This window comes from Pan troglodytes, chromosome 3 (genome assembly GCF_028858775.2).
Source record: "Pan troglodytes isolate AG18354 chromosome 3, NHGRI_mPanTro3-v2.0_pri, whole genome shotgun sequence".
In the NCBI taxonomy this organism is placed as follows: Eukaryota; Metazoa; Chordata; class Mammalia; order Primates; family Hominidae; genus Pan; species Pan troglodytes.
The window spans coordinates 147,660,460-147,682,487 of NC_072401.2; the positions used below are offsets into that span (position 1 = coordinate 147,660,460).

The 22,028-nt window shown below is 41.4% G+C and overlaps 1 protein-coding gene across 14 annotated transcripts in view; it reads right to left on the minus strand.

Moving 5' to 3' along the window:
• Window positions 1-22,028, minus strand: part of ZNF827 (zinc finger protein 827) — a 180,820-nt gene that overhangs the window by 113,535 nt on the left and 45,257 nt on the right. For 12 of the 14 annotated variants that reach the window (XR_010156713.1, XR_010156714.1, XM_016952308.4 and 9 more), the window contains exons 3-4: window positions 20,537-20,709; window positions 13,960-14,440 (exon numbers count right to left, since the gene is read on the minus strand). Coding sequence is in view for 12 of the 14 variants with exons in the window: in XM_016952308.4 (XP_016807797.1) it covers window positions 13,960-14,440; window positions 20,537-20,709 (654 nt within the window). In the remaining 2 variants the exon portion in view is untranslated. The remainder of the gene's footprint in view (window positions 1-13,959; window positions 14,441-20,536; window positions 20,710-22,028) is intronic. The other 2 variants (XM_054683416.2, XM_063809932.1) reach the window with 1 other exon arrangement.

Consider the following 22,028-nt stretch of genomic DNA (forward strand, 5'->3'; position numbering starts at 1 on the left):
CCTTAAGTCCATTCCATCTTAACAGACAAAAAGATAAAAATAAATCCCCAAAGCAAACATCTATCACCCCTTACCTACCACCTACTCCAAGCCAATACTCAAGCACAAAGTCTGTTTTCCATCTCATACCCCTGTAAGAATATGCATTCTGGAATCACAAGTTCACACAGACCAGCATATTTGGAAACTGAACCCCAGAAGCCCAAACAACTATCTGGAAGTTTCACTACCAGAAAGATGCAGAGCTGGGACCAGAACCTAAGTCCATGGGCTTCCCCTGCTGTGTCCCTTACCTGCCTCCACCGCACCACCTCCACTTCTGGTCTGTGTATTGTAACAAAACTTGAAAATACTTGACCTTCCAATCGGCTCAAATACTACCTGCTCAGTGAGGTCTACTCTGATCATCCTGTTCAAAACTGTAATCACCACCTTCACAGTCCTCCCAACCTCTCTTACCCTGATCTAACTTTCATTTTTCCCTCCAAATACTTATTACCTAATAACCTACTGTTATGGACTCAATTGTGTCCCTTCATATGTTGAAGCCCTAACCTGCCAGTGTGGAATATACCTGGAGGTAGGACCTCGAAGGAGGTAATTAAGGTTAAATGAGGTCATAAGAGTGGAGCCCTAATGCATTGTGACTGGTTCCATTAAAGAACCAGAAGAATAAGAAGAGAGAGAGAGAGAGACACCAGGGATGCACGCACACAGAGGAAAGTCTGCACGAGGACACAGTGAGAAGGCGGCCGTCTGCAAGACAAGGAGAGAGGCCTCAGGAGAAACCAAACCTGCTGACACCTTGATATTAGGCTTCCAGCCTCCAGAACAGAGAAATAAATCTGTTATTTAAGTCATCCAGTCTGTGGCATTTTGTTATGCAGTATTTAGTTTAACAGACTAATCACATGCTATATGGTTTTTAAAATTTATTATGTTAACAATTTATGGCTGGGTGCGGTGGCTCATGCTTGTAATCCCAGCACTTTCGGAGGCTGAAGCAGGCAGATCACTTGAGGTCAGGAGTTTGAGACCAGCCTGGCCAACATGGTGAAACCCCATCTCTACTAAAAATACAAATAAGCCAGACGTGGTGGCATGCACCTATAATCCCAGCTACTCGGGAGACTGAGGTAGGAGAATCGCTTGAACCCAGGAGGCAGAGGTTGTGGTGAGCCAAGATCATGCCACTGCACACCAGCCTGGGTGACGGAGCGAGATTCTGTCTCAAAAAACAAAAAAACAAAAACAAAAACAAAACAAGGTAGGCTTCATGAAGGCAACAATTTTTTTTTCTTTTCTTTTTTTTTTTTTGTTTGAGATGCTTTGTCACCCAGGCTGGAGTGCAGTGGCACAATCTCGGCTCACCACAACCTCTGCCTCCTGGGTTCAAGCAATTCTCCTGCCTCAGCCTCCCAAGTAGCTAGGACTACAGGCGCCCGCCACCACGCCCAGCTAATTTTTTGTATTTTTAGTAGAGATGGGGTTTCACCATGTTAGCCAGGATGGTCTCGGCTTCCTGACCTCGTGATCCACCCGCTTTGGCCTCCCAAAGTGCTGGGATTATAGGCGTGAGCCAACACGCCTGGCCCAACAATTTTTGTTTTAACACTGATGTGTCTCAAGTGCCCTGAATAGTGCCTGGTACATAGTTAGTGATCAATACATATTTGTTGAATGAGTAAAATGTGTTGCTCCAAATTAGTGGCATCCAATGGCGTTCCAATATTATCTGAAGTTAACAAGAACTAAGACCTCCAAAATATCCCACCAAAAGCAATCAGAAGTGCTTTCCCTGGATTTAATAATTAGATGGGAGATAAGACCTTTGAAGTAAAGTTAAAGGCCTTTCTACCTAGACCACAGCATTACTGAAATATCTAATCATCACTTGAACTAGAGCATTACTAAAGGAGGAGTCCAGAAAAATCTCAAGGAAAGTGCTTAAAATCTAGCCCTTTGGGGACAATGCCATATGAATCTGAATCAAAGGGAGCAATAATGGTCTACAGAGCAATCCTCAAATATGTACTTCCAACGTCTACCAGGAAGGTTGCTCCTAAGAGGACTTGGTTTATCTAGCACATTTCTCCCCTTTGCACCTTTCCCCTACTTCTTGGGGGATTTTACTGGTCACCCTTCTAAAGCTTGCTCTCTCCCAACACCATTCTCCCAGAACCCTTTATAAAGTCTTTTCCAAGGGCACCCTAGTTCATCACGACAGAGTAATTAAATAGGGTGTTTATTAAGTCTGTGTCTTTGATTCTTTGAGGAAGAACAATTTAAAGTGAATGGTTAAGTATTTTTAAAATGCTTCATTGCTGCATCTTTTATTTAAAAACACTTTAAAATTCTAAGATGAAGCTAAGAAAGAGATGAAAAAAAAAAAAAAAACTATTGAGGCCCCAGAAGCAAATCCCAACTTCTAGAGATCGTTAAGCAGATGCTTCCTGCACATGTAAGTGGTTTCTAGAAGCATTAGTCAGAGTATATGCTATAAGAGACTTAGGGGGAAAAAAGTAAAGATATTTAGCATTGCTAGCACAACCTGGATTTAATAGAACTTCAAAAAGACACTTTAAAAGGCAATAGGCAAGCTGTATATTGCTGGATTATACATTTGCAAGGCACTACATACCTGGTTTTCATTCTGACAATACAGAGAATAACAGAAAATGTTATTTTCTGAGGAAATGTAAATATAGCTAACGACATATCAGAAGAGCATGTGGAAATCACTCATTTGCCCAAGTTTTAATTTCCCAAACATTTGGGTCTCAATAGAAGACGTAAAAATAGAAATATGAAGGCTAACCTGCTTTTTTCAATGACCAAAAATATTTACATTGAGAACAGTACATAAAGCCTATATTTTAAAATTAATATGACTTAATAATTACTATCTTTTAAATTATCCCACTTTACAAAAAAACCCACATGTGCAGTGAGAGGTGGAATTCAAGATGTTTTCTTTTTCTTTGGGGAAATTGCTAAGAGAAAAGCAATCATTTATGACTCATGACATAGTCTTCACTTTATTCCTACTACTAACACAGAAAGATTTGTGCAGGTGCGGAACTCAACTTGTCAAGGACTTTCACAACACCTGCCTTGACTTCTGTTTATTTATTTGAAAGTTTCTGGATAACTGCACTTTTGATGTGATGAGAAAGCCCTTGGTAATCAAGAGGCCCCCTCTCTCGCTGTTTGTTCCCAGCATCGTAGGACCTGGGCCACGCTGCTGATCAATTACACATACCTCTCAGTTTATGTACTTGATGGAGGTGGACCAACATTTAAAGGAAACAAATCAGCTTTTTTGAGGATTTATGAAGAATTCAAGATAAAGGCAAATGTGGGAAAGGAATGGGAAAGCTGCTGGGATAAGATGATTCCAGTCTTCCAATTCTAGGAAATTACTGTATAACTATAAAATACTATATATTTTACAATATTTTCTAGTTATATAGTAACTGGGAAAATACTATATAACTTCCCTATTACTAGGGAAAATACTATATAACTTCCTTCTAAAGACCATCATTTGTTTTAACAACGTATACAACTAGCTCTTGAGTAATTACATAGGGATCAAACCTTCCATCAATCACAGGAGACAGATGTTATTACTATCTTCATTTTACAGGTGAGGAAACTAAGGTCCTAAAAAGGTTAAGAAACTGATGCCCCAAATCACAGATCTAATTCACAGAGACACTTGGCTCACAGTTTCTCACTGGAAATGCGTCCAAACCCCTTCCTTTCTCTCCAAGACACCCAGGTACCTTTAAAAGGGACACTATCCTCAGCAGGTGAACCATGGCTTTGGAAAATAATTGATGTGGGTGAATTAAGCATTGTTCATGAGAAAGGGAAGGGTGGGTTTTGTCTGAAGAAAAGGGACATTTTCTGGTAGGAAGAAATCCTGTGAAGATTTGACTAGGAGGATGAAGGGAAGGAATCAACTGCAAAATAAATACTTCTATTGGTTCCCTCTGGTGAAGGAAAATGACACCTTTTCTTGAGCTTAATAAGACAGAACTCTCTTTCAGTTCAACGTATGGCAATTTTATAAATGCTGAACTGCTCTGTGAAAAAGCAACCCACTGAGAATTTTATTTACGATCTCACCCTAAACCAAGGCCAAAGACTCTTGAGCCTGGAAGGGACTACAGAGCAATGGTTTTCAAACAGTGTTCCAAGGAACCCTAGGATATGCTTCAGGGGTTCCAACAAATGTTTGTTTTGAATTTAAGTTTTTAAAAAATTATTGTAAAATTAATTAATTTAAAATTTAAGTTCAAAGCGTGCATCATCCACTGCATTATATATAAAACATCAACATACTGGAGACCACTAATATGTTGCCAAGTTGATTCAGTTTTGTGTAGTAGCCCTTGTAATGCAGTTTCTCCCCCCCTCATAGGAGAGCTGCAGTTGTAGTAATGTCATCAATAATGAAGTGGCTGCCTTTGCACTGATTTTTCAAAGAATTCAGGCCTATGCATCTGTGTTCATATATAATTATAGTCCTACTAGAGCCTACATACATACTTTAAATTAGTGTTTCTCAACCTCCACTCCACTGATATTCTGCACTGGATAATCTGCTGGGAGCAGTTGGGGGTGGGGGACTGTCTTGCACATTGTAGGATGTTTAACAGCATCCTTGGCATCTCTACGCACTAGTAGCCAGGAGTACTTCCCAGTTGTGAAAAAAACAATTTCTCTAGACATTGCCAGCTGTCCCCTGGGCATACCTGCCTTAAATTAAATGCAAGGGTAGATTCAAGTGTATCAAGTGTGTCTGCTTGGTGCAGCTTTTGACCATAGCTAATAGACAGACAAATACACATATGTAGATATATATGGATAGAGCTAGATCTATCATTTATTGAGCACATAACATGAGCTGGGTAACACACCAAGTATTTACCTGTATTAATTTATCTAATTCTCACAGCCACCCTTTGAGGTAGGCACTAGTATTATCCCCATTTTGCAGATGAGAGATCTCAGACCTAGAGAGATTAAATACATTTCCCAAATAACAGTTAACTGAGTAATAACCAAGTAGTTGACACAGAATTACAGATGGCTTTAGGGCATATTGTGAGTTTTGGATACTGCTTATCTTCCATTTATTATAAGGAATGAGGGCAGTTGCCAAATGTTGTCAACTTTGAAGCAAAAGCTTATACTCTTCTTTAATTGAGGAGATCCTGAAATTACAAGACAAGTTGTTAAAAATCTGTTCCCATTTGCCACTATGTGAAACCATACTTGTATTTTTTCAAACTGAGATCAGCAAAATAAATTTAGAAATATACTAGATGATCACATTGCTATAGACTGTACTCCCTCATAGCACTGGAGTGTCACATTTTGTGCTCACCAAATAGCAACTTTTTTCCCCCTAATTGCTTGGCTTTTTAAATATGTAAATGTAATAAATGTGAACTTTTGAAACAAAATGAAAGCCATTACTGTTTTCCACTCCCTTACTTTACAATAAGAACACATAGGCTCAGAGGATTATACGATCTTTTGAAAATCACACAGCTCATTAATGATAGAACCAGAATCAGAGCTTAACTCTCCAGATCACAAGCTGGTGCGGTTCTATCCAACCAAGTTCCCTTGTTAGCAGTGTGTATGTATGTATGTATGAACAGGTTGGGGATCTGGGATTTTTCAGCACTATGATGTGCTTTGGGTAAGAAACTGCCTTCTGAAATCGTAAGAAAAGCCAAGATTTAATTAAATAATAATTAATAACTGTTAAATATGACTTTTAAATGTTAAGCGTATTATATTCAAATGGAATGTTTAGAACATTTGCTAAATATTTTTAAATCTTGCTCTTTAATTTCCCTTAAATCATTTTATAATTAGTGTTTAGTGAAATTTTAGCCATCTCATATTTCTCATTAATCCCCACCTGAGCTAATCCTTGGCCACCCTTCAGTGTCTATGTACCCAAAGTAAGACTGTAAAGATCCCTATGATAGCTATGGCCAAAGGGGAAAAACAGCCTCTGCAGAGGGGTCAAAGGTAACAAAAAGTGAGCAGTGCCTCAAGAATTTTAAAATATATAAAGTTTTCCTGCAAAAACTAAACTACTAAAACCAACCCACAAAGGGCAAAAGTTGCCATCTGCAGTAATCCACTTAACAGACAGGATATCTCCCTCGTCAAAAGCAGGAAGGACAGGTCCTGGAAAACCAATCAAGCCCTAAGTAAATGTGAAAGAAGGCTGTATTTTAAATTCCCACTATTAACACGGCCAAAGAATGAAATGTATGAGCAGCAATGGAGTGGTTTGCCTGGAGACTAGAAGAAAGAAAACCTGAAGATTGGATAATATATTTCCAACCTTTTTCAGGAAAGTCAGGATCCACCTGCCCCAAATGACATCTCCTCTTGACTGCTATACTTGTCATTTTAAATTAATATGCTGACATTCTTGTTTACAGATCAGTTTGTAAATGATTTTTGTCATTGTGGATCACCCAGAGAGTCTGAAGAACTCTGGACTGTGGCAGACCATGAAATGGCTACGATTCCCCCCTCCAAAGGCCCACCTCTTTACAGTGTGACTTTGTAGCTCCTCCCAAGAGGAGGAAAATATACATGCAATTCCATGGTTCCAATTATCAGACCCCAGGAACAACATGAGTAAAGGTAGAAAAATGGAAATGAGAGGGGTATGTTCATGAGCTGGTGAAGACTGTTAACAGTTTTCTTAAGAGAAGTGGAGAGATAGTTACTCAGCAGAAAGGAGCTAGGGCTGAGCATGGTGGCCTGTGCCTGTAAACCCAGCTAATTGGGAGGCTGAGGTGGGAGGATCACCTGAGGTCAGGAGTTCGAGACCAGCCTGGGTGACAGAGTAAGACCTCATCTCGAAAGAAAAAAAAGACAAGACAGGACAGGACAGGAAAGGAAAGGAAAGGGAGAGAGAGAAAAGAAGGAAGGGAGAGAGAGGAAGGGAGGAAGGGAGAGAGAGGAAGGGAGGAAGGGCGGAAGGAAGGAAGGAAAGAAGGAAAGGAGGAAGGAAGGAAAAGAGCTAGCCAGACAGGAGCATGATCTGATGCAAGAGGTACTGGAAGAAAAGTCCATCAGAAATGCTGGGTGGATGGGTGGGGGCAGTGCTGGGGAGGAAAAGGCATCAGGGAGGGAGCTGGAGGGGCAACTTCTAGGCATGAGGAGCAGGCTGCACATGAAGGGATGGAGTGTAGATGAAAATTTCAGTACAATTTTGAAGACATAAAAAATTTAACTAGATTAGTGACTGAAAGTGCATGCATTCGAAATGATGCCATGGTTTGAAGCCAAGGAAAATAAACAGTGAAGCAGACGGAGGTCAAAAGACAGTTTGCTCAACTGAGAAAAAAAAAATAGGTAATAGCTAATTAAGTAGTCAAGAGCCAACCTTCTGTGGTTACCCAGAGCTGAATCCTTGCTCTGTCCCTTGCAGCCGAAACCTTTAAGTCTCGGCCTCCTTATCTATAACATAGGTTTACTATTACAGACCCTATAGGGCTGTGGTGAAGGTTAAATGAGAAATTACATGATGTGGCTGGAACAGTGCCCAGCTCACTGTAAGCACATTTGATTAATTATAGCTCTTAAAATAATAATAGTAGAAGCAACAACAATAATAACAACAGTAGTAAAAAGAACGGACTTCAAGGAGAATGACACTTCCCTGTGTTTTTACAGATACAATAGGCTTTGGTAAAATTTCCCAGGGGTCTATCAAGATAAAAAATCACTCTGATGGCAATTCTGGAACTAGGTACACTCTATCTAGCAGAGTCAGGAAAGAAAGGTCTGGATTCCAGTCATGACTCTTTTATAGTTATTTACCCCAAGTCTTGGTTTTCTCATCTACATGCTTGTTATGAAATGATGTATTTAGAAATATATGGTATGCTGTGAAGCTCTACAGAAATATCAGTTGGCCCTACTCTTACTGCTCTATTTGTACTAAATAATTCCTGAGATGCCTAAAACTATTAACACAAATTCTAAAGTTGTCTGACATAACAACATCCAGAACATGCTGAAATTCTGGCTAATTCCACAACGCACAAGAAGGGCAGAGAACAGAGCCAAGTTCCTGTTTTGCTGCTTCTTTCTGTAATTTGGGGGTAGAGACAGCCTGGGGAAGAGAATCCTGGAACCACACTGCCTGGATTAGAATCCCAGTTCCTCATGCCTGTGATCCCAGTTCCTCACATCTGTAATCCCAGCACTTTGGGAGGCCGAGGCAGCCAGATCACGAGGTCAGGAGTTCGAGACCAGCCTGGCCAATATGGTGAAACCCCATCTCTACTAAAAATATAAAAATTAGCTGGTCATGGTGGCAGGCACCTTTAGTCCCAGCTACTTGGGAGGCTGAGGCAGGAGAATAGCTTGAACTTGGGAGGCGGATGTTTCAGTGAGCCGAGATCGCATCACTGACTTCAGCCTGGGCGACAGAGCCAGACTCCGTCTAAAAAAAAGAATCTCAGTTCTACCACCTATTCATTGTGCTAACCTCGGCAAGACTCCTAACCTCTCCATTTCTCAGTTTCCTCATCTGTAAAATGGGAATACTTATACCACCTACTATGGCATTGCCACAAGGCTCAAAGGAGTTAGTAAGTATTAAACATAGTAAAAATAATAAGCAATGAGTAATTAGCGTAAGAACTCTGTCCATGCAAGTTTCAGCAACTGTGTGTGTAAGCAATCCAGGCCCCACTTACGTATAATCCTCCAGGCCCTACTTACTTATAATCCTCCAGGCCCCACTTACTTATAATCCTCCAGGTCCCACTTACTTATAGTCCTACCTGCTCCTTTCTTAACTCAGGTCAGTGCTTGTCTCATGAGTGGCAAGTCACTGAAAAATAAGAAAGAGTCACACTCTTCCTCTCATATGAATCACCAAGTTCAATAAAGTCAAGAATTTCAAAAGGGCATTCAAGCCGCTTACACATATAAGGCCCCTAAATGCAGCTGCTCACATGAGGAATTTTAGTCACATGATCAGTGAGTGCCCATCACCAGAAAAGCAAGGCAGGGTTAAAAGGAAGGGCTAAACTAAAAATGCAAAGGGAGGCTGTCAAAAATCACCTGACTGGAGAAGGCATGCCCAGGCGTGGGGAGTGGGAGAGCCCCCTGGCTGTTGGCACTGCCGTCGTAGGGTGTGAATAACACAAGGATGGCATTTACTTGGAAGAAGGCTCATTTGTTGAGATGATTGCCTTTACAGAAAGGCAATCAGAGCCACTGGGCAATGAGGATGACTTAGTTCAATGGGCATCTCCCATCCCTCCTTCTCCAGCAGCACAAACAAAGGTAAAGCAAGATTGGGAGCTGCCATTTATACAAAAACTGTATTGTAAATGCAGAGGCTTAAAATCAGGTGAAATAGATGGAAGTTGTAGAACAAAGGCCAATGGAAAACTACAGTATATGACACAAACACATTAACCTACACCCTACGTTTATATGTGAACACCTTTGCTGTTTAACGGATGAGCTACTAATGAGTCAGAAACAGTTTAGCTTATATCCATTTGTTCATAAACTGTCTCTGTGAGGCTAAAAGTAAGTTAGTGCTTTAAAGAAGTCCATCTCTCCTAGTTAAAATTATTTTGGTCTCAATTTTACGAAATTAATATGATGTGGGAGACAGCACAACAATTTTTGCTGGCTTCCAAATTAAAAATAGTTGAAATGACATATCTTTTATTTTGGAAAACCAGGGACAAAAAGATATTCCCAGCCAACAAGTGAAGTGCCAAGTTTCTGTCAACTGCTTGGTTATAATTTGGAGAGTTAGAATTAAATTTTATATCTTGAAAAGGGTAGTTTTCGGAAAAAGAAATGATGTAAGGCCGTTGCTGCAGGCAACTTTTAATCAGGCTTCTAATAATGACGACCCTCCCAGTTCCTTTATGCTCTGCACTGAATCTTGAGACTTTTTAACTGGAGAAACTCCCCTGTCAGGAGGCCCTACAAGGAAACACCTGGGGCTCCATGAACACAACTCACCCAGGCCTCTCCTTCATGTCAACCTTGACCTATAGTGAAAGCCACAGGCCTATCTCATACCACCATGCCCCGTTTCATGGTCTCGGCTGGAGACCACAGGAACAAAACTGCACTGATGAAAACCATAGCTGTACCAAAAAATACTGTACCATGTAACAAGTTTATATTCCACATTAGTGGTCCTCAGCCCTGGCTGCACACTAAAATCATTCTGCACATTAAAATCATTTGAGGATATTAAAGAAAATACCAATGTCTAGGGCCTATCCCAGTGAATCATAATTTCTGGGCCCTGGCATTTTGTGAAAAACTCCCCAGGCAAGGCTAATGTGCAGCCGAGGTTAAGAACTGCTGCTGACTATGGGCGACAAGGCACAGAATCAGCAGGAACTTAGCTCTCCGCAGTCGGGTGAACACCTTTTCCCTGAACACTCTAGCCACGTGACCACTGGCTCACCTGCCCTGACATGCAATGATTTGCATATGCTTTCTGGCTTCCAGGAAAGAGCTGCTGGAACATACAGGCCTGGAGTCCTCTCAGGTCTGCCTCAGTCTAAACCGTGGGTGAAATCTACAAAATTCATTTTTCTGTCAGCCCTGAAAGCTGCCCATACTATTCCCTGAATCAACTGCGATGCCGGGCCTGGAAGCCTCCGTTTTGCAAGCAGCATTATTTTTGAAGGACCAAGCAGTGTTAAGTGTGGGCTCAGTCAGAAGAATAGCTGATAGTTTGGAGAAGGGATTTTATTTCACAATCATGCAAGTTAAGAAACCTCTAACAGGAATGGGGGTGGGGGGTATTGAGAGTCCATTTAAAACAGTATTCTATCCACTGACTTTTAATCCCACTCGGTTCCATTCAATCATCTTTATGCTTAGTTTTAGTTGAAGGAGCAAGAAAGACTCCCCTTAATAACCAGGCAAGAAAGCATCAAGTGTTTTCTCTCTTTTGGAAACAAGTAGGTGTCTGCACGCTTGAATTTGTCACTGTGCTCCAGTTTTGCAGACAGTGATCTGGCTGGCACAAAGATTCACAGACTCAGTGCCCACAAACAGCTGCACCCTACAGTACCAGCAGGTGCACGGACAGAGCCCAGCGAAAAAATTCAGTGCAAGAACAATGGCGCCGTTATAACGCCAAGGGACAAGGCCCGAGACTAGCCACTACTTCACTACATTTGATGATGGGAAGAGCTAGAAACTCAGCCGCAGCTCCCTGGGATTTGGCCTTTTTGTCCCTAAATCATATCCACAGACACAGCCAGGTAGGGCATCACAGTGAGAGCAGCTATCAAACGTATGGCCAGACCAACCAGAGGGTAAGTAAAATTAAAAAAAAAAAATCGCTCCAGAAAATGTATTCCTTTCCTTTTAACATATCTTCCCCTCTCCTGAGCTGCATTGCCACAGTCACCAAGTTTACATTTACATCCAAATATGCACACACAAAAAAATTAAGGATGCATCTCACTCCCCAGTGACTTTATAACAGGTTGCTAGGTAACAGTGCATACAAGTCAGGTTTCAGGACCTCCAGTAAGCCACCATAAAATAGCCACATGGGCCTTTTGCATAAATAGTGTGTGCATTTGTTATCTGTTTTCTTATGCCAATTATCAGTCAGTAAATATTCTGACTACCAAACCATAAACAACTCCCCATCAATAGCTAACTGAAAACACAGATCACAATATAAGGCTTTGATGCGCAATTCTTCCCCCCAACCTATCAACTGGCTTCTCCCCTCATGTCTGCTGCTTGCAGTGCTGGCTCTAAGCAGCCTTATCTTATGCTCCCTGAGATTGGGTCTAGAGCTAATTACAGCGTAATGTGAGCACTCAGAGCTGAGCCCAGCAGGAGCCATGCATCATACACAAGTGTTTTATCCAAAGACCAAACCTTCCCTGTTCCCGCTCAACTTCCTCTAGATTTTAAAACATCCCTGGAGTCATGGGGTAAAGGGAGTAACACCTTATTCAGAGTCATTCACCCCTACTCGGATTGCCCCTGTCTGTTAGGTAAGGAGATGTCCCTCTTTCTAAGCTATGTGATGTGAATATGTCATTTGCATTCCTTCCCTGGGGATTGCACTATAAGGGCCCATAAAAGGAGCCCCCTTTGCTATCACGGTGGCAGGGAAGACAATCAAGGAAAAACTAGAGTTCCCCTGGAGGTGAAATCCTAAAGGATCAGAACAGCAAACATGGAATACATGAAAACATGTATTTTCCCCACATGTTCAAAAATTTTTAAATATAAAACTCAAAGTCTCTAAAAATCACATTTTCCCCTAGATTGGAATAGAGGAGGGAGAAGTCGGGGGAGAGAGGTGATGAGGAGCAGAGAAGCCAGTGTTCTTTAGAGCCAGAGTCAGAAACTTGGCCAATTCCAGCATAGGGCCCCCTCACTCTCATTGCCAGTTGGTGTGCTTCACTGTTATATTCCCCGCTCTTTGCCTACTTGGTTCATTTCTGGGACATCTCATTTTCCATCCCCTACCTTTCCTCATTTCTTCCAACTAGTGTCTCCCACTCCTGAGGAGCAAAGATCTGTGGTAAGGGGGACATTCCAAAAGACCCGACTGAAGTGTCCCTGAGCAAAGGGACTTCAGAGTGGAGCTGAACCTCTACTTCACCTGGCAATGACATTTAGTGAAATGCGACTCACATTCCATTTAAAGGAAGGTGGTGACCAATTATTCTCCATTTAAAAGGGTATTGTCAATCTCCAAAGAGCTGACATGGCATTTGGAAATCATCGTGGGGACTGCCATCTTCACTGAAATACAGAACCAATTCTCCACCGACCTTTCCCCACCCCCTACATCTCCTTTAAAATTTAAAATCATACTCTTAAAAGCGTAATGAGTAGCTGCACAATCCTGCAACACACCTTATCATTCCAAAAGAGAATGACAGGAAAAACAAAGTGCCCTAAGACCTTGATGCCCCTTTTCAACACCACGACTTAAATCAAATATGTTGGGAAAAAATGATAAAAAAAGAAACATCATGTACAATTTGATGGTGATAGAAAGAATGTCAACTAATAAGAATACATCTTTATAATTTATACTCCATCTTTTTTTCCCAAATGGATCAGGGCAGTTTTTTTAAAAAAAGAATTTTTATAAAAAATGTGTTTTTAAATTCCACTTTATATGAGGTCCCTATAGTCAGATTCAAAGACATAAAGTAGTGGCCTCCAGGGCCTGTGGGGGAAGAGGTGAACTGAGAGTTGTTTAATGAGTTTCAGTTTGAGAGAATGAAAAAGTTCTGGAGATGGATGGGGGTCAATAGTTTGCACAACAATGTGAACATACTTAATGTCATTGAACTGTGCACCTAAAATGGTTAAAATGGTAAATTTTATGTTAAATACTGTTTGCCATAATAAAAAAATTTCCCATTAAAAAAACCTGAAAAACTTCTTAAAGATAGTTATCATTTGCTCAAATTTTAGAAGTCTATAATTCCTAATAGTAGTCTTTGTATATATGTCCTTTAAAAATCTTACAAATTAAGACAGTAAAGAACTTGAATAATGCCAAAATGAGGTATTTCATACAAGTCCAGTGCAGAAGAGACATGTTAAACAGGGCCCAATGTCACACAAGCAACTGACACAAGCCTGGCTTACCATGTGACCATTCCCCCCTACAGTAAGAACTCACCAAAGGGAAAAAAGCAGAAGGAAATCAACAATCCCTACTGTTTTGAGACCCAAGCCAAAGCAATACTACTTCCAAAGGATTACACACACACAAAGTCGAGGAGAAAATGTATGGAAGTGCAGACTATCCAAATTTAAAGGGACCTTGAAATCATCTAGTTCTACCAGCTTATTTTACAAATGAGAATACTGGTAGACAGAGAGAGAGAGAAAGAGAATACAACCCTATTCAAGTACCTGACAGCTTCATGAGAAAATCAGACGCCATCTTAACAGAGATGTCCTGGCTGAACAATGCTGACGCACTGTTGGCCACATACTCGGAGGGGTCTTTCAGCTTTGTGTGGTTGGCGGGCCTGTCGGCAGCATTCAAAGTAAAGGAGGTGGGCAGGCCGTTATCTTCCTTGGGTTCCTCCTTCACCAGCAAAGGCGAGACGCCAGCCCCTCCCTGGCTAGTCCTCTCTGGAGTGTTAGACGTCATCATGGTCCCCACTAGCTCTGTCCCTCCTCCTTCCCTTTGCTGCCCCAGGCAGGCACTGTCACTGAGGTGGGGAGATCCCTTGACATCTGGGTCTGGGATCTCCTCCTTCACCTTGGCTTCTGTCCTCAGGAAGTGCTGATGGCAACGCATGTGGAGTTTCAGGCTGAAGTGGCGTGAGGAAGTAAAAGGGCACAGCTGGCACTGAAAGGTCTCTCCCCGATCCTGGTGCTGATGAACCTGACGGAGAAGCAAGAAGAATGAGCTAGCCACCGTACATTTATGGAAAATGCCTTGCTGTAGATCCAGACTATTCATCAATCATTTCCTCACCGTGCAAAGGGCTGGCCTTTGTACTGCAGAGCATTTCACTATGGGGCTCCAGGTAATGAGGCCAATCCCTAAACACAAAGTGGGTCCACATAGGTTAAGAGTCCATTATTAGGGCCATGCTCACAACTGAGGATGCAGGTGGCCAACGGATGCTATTTTGGGTAGCACCCCACTATTCTAGTCATCTGATCTCAGTTGATGTCTTCAGAGAAAATATTATAAACCCAGCACAATCCAAACTTACATAATTACTAGTTGGGGATCAAAAGAGGTAACCTGTCAAGTAATTCCTCTCACAATAATGATACTTTGCATTCATCCAATTTTTTGTTAGTTATGTTCTGCAAACATAATTTCAGTTTTCAAAATGCTGCTCTTAGGTAATTAAGAATGTAGAAAATAATGTCTCCAGGGTATTCCCGTTTCAAAGACAGAGAAATTGAGGCCCCAGAATAAATGGATTGAGCGAAATTACATACAAAAAAAAAAAAAAAAAAAAAAACAAAGTAGGAGAAAAACCAAGGTCTGACCCTCACCAAGTATTCTGAGCAAGAGGAAACCAATTTTTCCAAACGTGGCTATAATATCATGCTCCAGATTCTGACGTCTGCAATGAAAGAATGCAGACTTTTAAATCCAGTTCCAGTCTTGCATGCACACGATACCTGTAAAAATTGGGAGAAACTTTTTCTTCCTGTCACTACCAAATTTAGTGCTTAAAAAAGTGAGGAAATCATTGCATTGGCCTGAGCCAGGTTTTGAGCTGGCAGGTGCTCATAAGCTTGTAACTTCCCCATTTATCTCTGCCAATGCACTTTAGTGCTGACCTGCTACACTCTGCTATTTCAGGACTGGCCCTCCCTTAAGTAGAAACTGCCAATTGTGTAGATGTGGGCCAAATGATTTGGGGAGCTGTGTGATCTGAACAAACAAGTGAGTGATTGGAACCCAAAAGCAAAACAAAACTGACACCTCTTCTTTTAGGGGTGACCTAAGCAGGACTCGAACCCAGGTCTCACCAAGGTTAAAGGCTCATGCGTTAATCCGCTGCACCACCTGGCCCCTCTCGGTAGGTTTCCTTTCCAAGAGAGCAAGTTTTACAACAGCTGTTTATGCATTCTGAATGCAATCCAAAAGCATTATTCACCAGCCAAAACATACTTTTAAATAATGTTAAGTGACCAACAAAAGCAAAGAAATTAAAAGTTAATGGTGAGATCCTGTCGCTACAGCACCCCACTGTGGCTTTTTGAAAAAAACAACAGAAGAGATTCTGGGTCCCCCAAAGCATGAGTTTCTTAACAGAAATAGCCATATACACTTAAACTCAGTTAGGCAAAGTCCTGATCATGGAAAGGCTTTCCCTCTGCTGGGGTGGAGTGCTGGGGGTGGGGAAACACACCGATTGTCACCAGCTGTTAACATCACCCCTTTCTGTTCTTTCACAACAAAAGGATTTCACTAGGAGCTGACCATTTCATTGCTTTCTCACAGAATCCCCACCATCTCCTCCGACCAATTCACGCAGAAGCAGGCACCTTGGGGACCTCAGGTCACAGTCCCATGGGACCCTGACCGGTGCTGCCAAAAGCATGCCCTGGAACCAGGTGATAAAGGTCACGAGGCAGAGAGCTTCCATTGTCCCTGAGAGCAGTGCAGTGGGGCAGATCCATTTCAGAAGTGTCCTTACATCTACTGACCCAGGAGAGGAGGGGAGCTAATCCAAGAACAGAAGCTCCGGAAGCAGCTTCTGGAAGAAGGAAAAGGACAGAGCACGAGCCCAAGTTCTAAAATCAAAAGGGAGTCCTGGATTAAAAACAGTCTATGTGCATGTATTTTATGTGACTTCTTTTTCACCAGATCCTGGCCTTGTTATATTTAGTTATGGACAAATTAGTGAAGCTTTAAAGGAAAAACAGTGGGTATTTTGTTGACTTTTGCACTTAACAATTTTTTTTGAGCTACAACTTCCCAAAAGGACTATATATCACATTTGGCCTTTGAGAGAAGTATTAGTTCTATCCTCTGACTGCAGTTTTTCCCCCTTCTCTCCTGACATTCGAGCACTTTTCTGTCATAATTTTTATTCTCTTTAGCTTGACATTTGCTTTAAAGATCTTCTTAATCTACTAAAATGAAGACATGCTTCTCTAAAGCACGTCATTCTCTACAGGCCATGTTTAGGGGCTCACCTATCCTCTGGTCATTTCACACAAACAACCCATATCAGGTGCTGTTACATCATTAGGGCCATCTCTTCACCATTGGGGCCACTTCTTGGTAGCAGTTGGATGCTTGGGTTGTGGTATTTCAGAGCTTGGGGAAATTTTGGGAAACCTCTACTCCATCCCCCACTAGGGGGACAGGTGAGGGCCTTCATGAGAAGTTAGAGCTCCTTAAATGGCAGACCTGAGGCTACTAGAACTCAGTACCCTGACTCTCGGTCAGTTTCCTGCTAATACTTCACCAGTGTTCTTTATCTTAGCAGTCCTCCTCATCTTTTCTGTTCAATTTTAGCTTATGAATTCATGTTGAATTCCTGTATGTTCACTTATCCAGGAAAATTTTAAAGGACTTAATGGAAATCTGAGATAACCCCGAGGAAAGCTGGAGGCCTTTATAAGCTCCTTCCACAGCGGGTGATAAAAACATTTGCACAATATATTATGAAGGAAAGGTGGGCTAAAAGAATGTACAGTGCCTAGGACATAATAGGATAGAGTAAGTACTATAATACAAATGCAGTAAGTACTATATTTGTTGAACAAAGAAAGTAGAATCCCATTTTTCTTTAAAACATCAATATACCAATATAGAAGAATATACATCAAAGTGATAATGGTTATTTATCATTCTTGGTGATGGGATTAAGGATCAACTTTATATTCCTTTGTTTATCAGTTTTTCTAAGTTCTCAGCACTAAAGACAGATCACAAAAAGGGAAAACGAATAAAATTTATTTTAGAGTAATTTTTTATACCATTTCATTGATTATTTCTAAATGTAAATAAACATTAATGTATATTGAGACGGCTTTCCGATAATGATCACTGTATTAGCTACATTTACTGAATGTTGTTTCTCCAGGCTGGGCACTGTATTAAGTGCTTTATGTGCATTATCTCATTTAACTCTCATAACAACCCCATGAGACAGACTGTGTGATTATTATCTCCATTAGTGGAAACAGAGGTTTGGAGAGGTTAAATGATTCTTTCAAAGTCTCAAAGTTCCTAAGGTGGAACTGAGATTCTAACTAAGGTTTTTCTGACCATACAGTTTGAGATCTTAATCTCTGGCTATACTGACCCCACTTTTTTTTTTTTTTTTTTTTGAGACGGAGTCTAGCTCTGTCGCCCAGGCCGGAGTGCAGTGGCGCGATCTCGGCTCACTGCAAGCTCCGCCTCCCGTACTGACCCCACTTCTTAGGCAGAATTCATTAAGAAAATCTGTCCACGGCCGGGTGCAGTGGCTCACGCCCATAATCCCAGTACTTTGGGAGACCGAGGCGAGTGAACTGCCTGAGGTCAAGAGTTCAAGACCAGCGTGGCTAACATGGTGAAACCTCGTCTCTACTAAAAATACAAAAATTAGCCAGGCGTGGTGGCGGACGCCTGTAGTCCCAGCTACTCGGGAGACTGAAGCAGGAGAATCGCTTAGAGCCCGGAGGCGGAGGCTGCAGTGAGCCAAGATGGCGCCACTGCACTCCAGCCTGGGTAAGAGAGCTAGAATCCGTCTCAAAAATTAAAAAAAAAAAAAAAAAAAAATCTGTCCGTCCATATTTGTAGTCTCTGGTGGATGTAGCAGAGGATATCTACCCATAAGACTACAACCATTATATTTCCAGGTAGACTAGATTTGCAAAATGTAGCAAAATTAAAGTATTTTAACCAAATAAAATCATGAATGCTTCGATTAAAAAAAGAACAGCCAATAAGTGAGGTGGAAAGCAGGGACAAGAAAGAATATACCATTTGATAAAATTAAACTTGCATGAGCTCTTCTCACACTTCCCGTATCAAAAGCTCAAGTCATAGCTCAACAGGTTAGGACACCATGAGTTTGAATAAAGTAGTAATTTCACACAACTGCTTTATCGTACTGGTTATTGATTTGTTCTGAAAGCATTCTAAGACCCCACGACCCGCAAAGCCCTTGCAGCTCTCATCTGTGACACTGCCATGGCCGGCCGTCTGTGTCATCAAGGCACCCAACTCATCTCCCTGTAGTTTCAGGGTCAGTAGTTCCTGCTATTGAAAACCCTGCTTTTTTTCCATGGGTTTATAAATAGGTTGTTTTAAGTGACCCTGAGCTGAAACCAAGCTTACAAGGTGTCAGGCTAGATGCAAGTTTTCTGCTCGCTGAAGCTTTAAATTTGCCAGACCTGATTTCTAAACACAGCTTAGGAAATAGTAACTAAAACAAATTTTCATTTTAAAGGCATTTCTTTTGAAGTCTCATCCTGCTAATGAAATTCAACTTTGCAGGTTTAAAATACAAGTTTTTACTTTGGGAAGACACAGAGGATGAGGAGGGTTAAAGTAAAAACTAAGTCGGCTGAGTAAAATTCAGCCAACCAGAACTCCTGGTTAAATGGATTCTGAAGATGAAGGGCATGCTACTCCCAGGAGACAAAGGCAAATGATAGAAAACAAATTACATCACGGATTTAAATTTTCTTAATCTTCCAAGCTATTTCCTAAAGTCAGTAGAGGTTCTATCTGGTCACACTTTTTTAGAGCTACAATTCTGAAGAGTGATTACTGATCTATTTAAAAGGATTAGACTGCAAGATTTCCAAATAAGCAAATACCTTAATTATGTCCATACATTATACTTCTTATGGTAGGAAAGTAAACACTTTATAAATAATGTCAACAGCCAAATCATATCGAAAATATCAGTGAAGATATGATTGCTATTAAGATGCTCAATGATAGTTATTAGAATTAAATAACTTCCATTGAAAATTCCTGTGTCAGATATTTGGTTAATATTCTCTCCTTAAATACTAATGACAACCCTTCCAGACAAACATTATGATTCCCATTTAACAGATGAGAAAATTCAGAGTCTAAAGGTTAACTTGCTCAAGGCCACTTAGCTAGTAAGTCGCATAATAAGATTTCAATTCAGGTCTATCAAATTCAAAAGCCCATGCTCTTTTGATCCCATGAGTTTCCTCCTGGATTTTGAGACAAAACCCTTCGCATTAACGGAGTCAGCTAAAAAGATTTCCATCTAACTAAGTTTTCCCCCATCTCACATAAGAGGGACTCATGGATTCCAGTCAATTCTTCTGTACATGTTTAGTGTAGGTTTGAGCTCCCCAGTTGTTTTTAATAGGACATTGAAAATTATGTCCTTGGATGTTTGGTAAATGTAATCCTGGGAATTATGATAGCTCAAACAATGACAGCCTCAATGAGGACTACAGTCTTGTTAGAAAGGGCCCCCAAGCCTCCCACAGGGCTAAATAAAGTTAAAGGCCCGGTGCCTTCACTGTCTTCATGCCTCCTACACGGTGTCTCTGTGTGTTCCTCTTAGTTTGCAAGCTGGAGGGTAAGGCAGTAACAGCCAAGGGCAGTCTCTCCAGGAAGGGGAGCAGGTTCAACAGCCCTCTCTTTGGTGCTCAGTCCAGCAGCTCTTCCTGAACTTGGCTTTCCCTGCTTCTTGCTATTCCCCAGCCCTGCCTCTGAGTGCCCCAAGAAATGCGTCAGCACACAGGCCAGGCAGGCTGTTGCTCCCCTATAGGAGAGGACCGCCCTCCAGTAAATACATTATTTGGATATCGAAGGTTCTCTCTGCCTTTAAGTTCTTGGCTGCAAAGTGGACATTAACACCTTTCTGCTGAATTCTACCTTGCTACGTGGAGTACTGTCATCCGCATGTTTCATCAGTGAGGCGCCCTCCCTCGGCCAAGAAGCCTCCTGCACCAGACCATGTACAGAAGCCCTGGCTGTGCCTGCCTCTCCAGGAGGTGCAGTCGGTAGGTGGCTTACCTTCATGTGGGATTTGAGATTGTCCTTGCGAGCACACCGGAATGGACAGAGCGGACACTGATGACTTTTTAAACCTGTGTGAATCACCATGTGCCGTTTCCAGTAACTCTTCCTTTTAATAACCAAACCACATATTGGACACTGGAAAGGCTTTCCACTTTCCTCTTCTGAGGCTTGGAAGAAGGAGAAAGAAAGGACCATTAAGGAAAACAAAAAGGTACACTGCATCTGGCATTAATTCACATACACTGCCATATAAAAAGCACTAAAAATGATTTGGGTTTTTTTCTTGACAATTCCAAGATTTTATCCATAAGAAAGTTTTAGTACTGCTTTTCTTCAGGTAGAAACCCATATTCATCTAGTTACTTCCATCTGGGCTCCATTTTCCAAAATCTGATCATCCTGCCTTGTGAAAGTCTGACTTCCAAAGGCCATCCAACACTAAGGAAGACATCGGCAAAGGGGCTTCGCCCAGCCTGTCCTAACTCAGGGCCCAAGGGCACAGTCAGAGAAGTCTGAATGCAGGGGCTTTGTTTCCTGAAGGAAACTGTCAGACTCAAGTCCATGTCTGAATTCCTGAACTTTGAAAACAGTGAGAAATAAAAACAAATCACATGGGACAGAGAATAATGCACAGCTCCACACTGAAAACCAAACAGCTAGCATAAACCTCACTCTCTGAACTCCAATGGAGACAAATTTTCGGATCCCTACTGCTGACTTGTTTAGTTGTGGCTTGAGCAGATGCTGCTGCCAATGTAGCCATCAGGGGGTCTTAAGGTCAGGGTTTTTGACCCTTTTATTTCTGTCCCTTTGGTAGCCACTAACAATATGTGCTGCCTTCCTCTGCACGGTGACTGGGCCTCGTTGCCCACTTTGGGAAGAGCTGCAATGAGGCCACCACAAATGCTCCAATCTTTCAAGAAATTAAACAAACCAAGTACCTCCTCCAAATAAAGCTAAGGTCGCTCTCAAAGTGAAGGGTCTCTGTTGTGACACTATTGCTAAACTTCTGGTCTACCAATTTATATTGCTCAGTGCCACACTAGCCTCTGCAATTTAGGGATACAGGGAATAAAAAGAAGCAGAATCAAGAACTTAGACATTTCTTTCTTAATCATAAGGAATCAGAAATATTTCAAAACCGGTTAAATGACTTGGCATATGTGCCCACAATAAAATATAAAAAGCACTTTTTAAAATGAGCTAGATCTACAGACGATGATATAAAAACACGTCCAAGATATTAGCATTGGTGGATAAAGCAAGATCCAAAACCGTATATCCAGGGTAATTCTATTTTTGTTTTCTAAAAAAGTGGAAATCAGTCACAGCTAAAACCATTAGGTGAAATATTAGCAGGGAACTTTATAAAGGATGGATCAGTTGATAACACCTAAAACCACTAATTAATCTTAACATTACTAAAAATGGGGCAGATACCATGTGCCTTCTGATATGTCATCTGTGAAATGTCCTTATAAAAAAT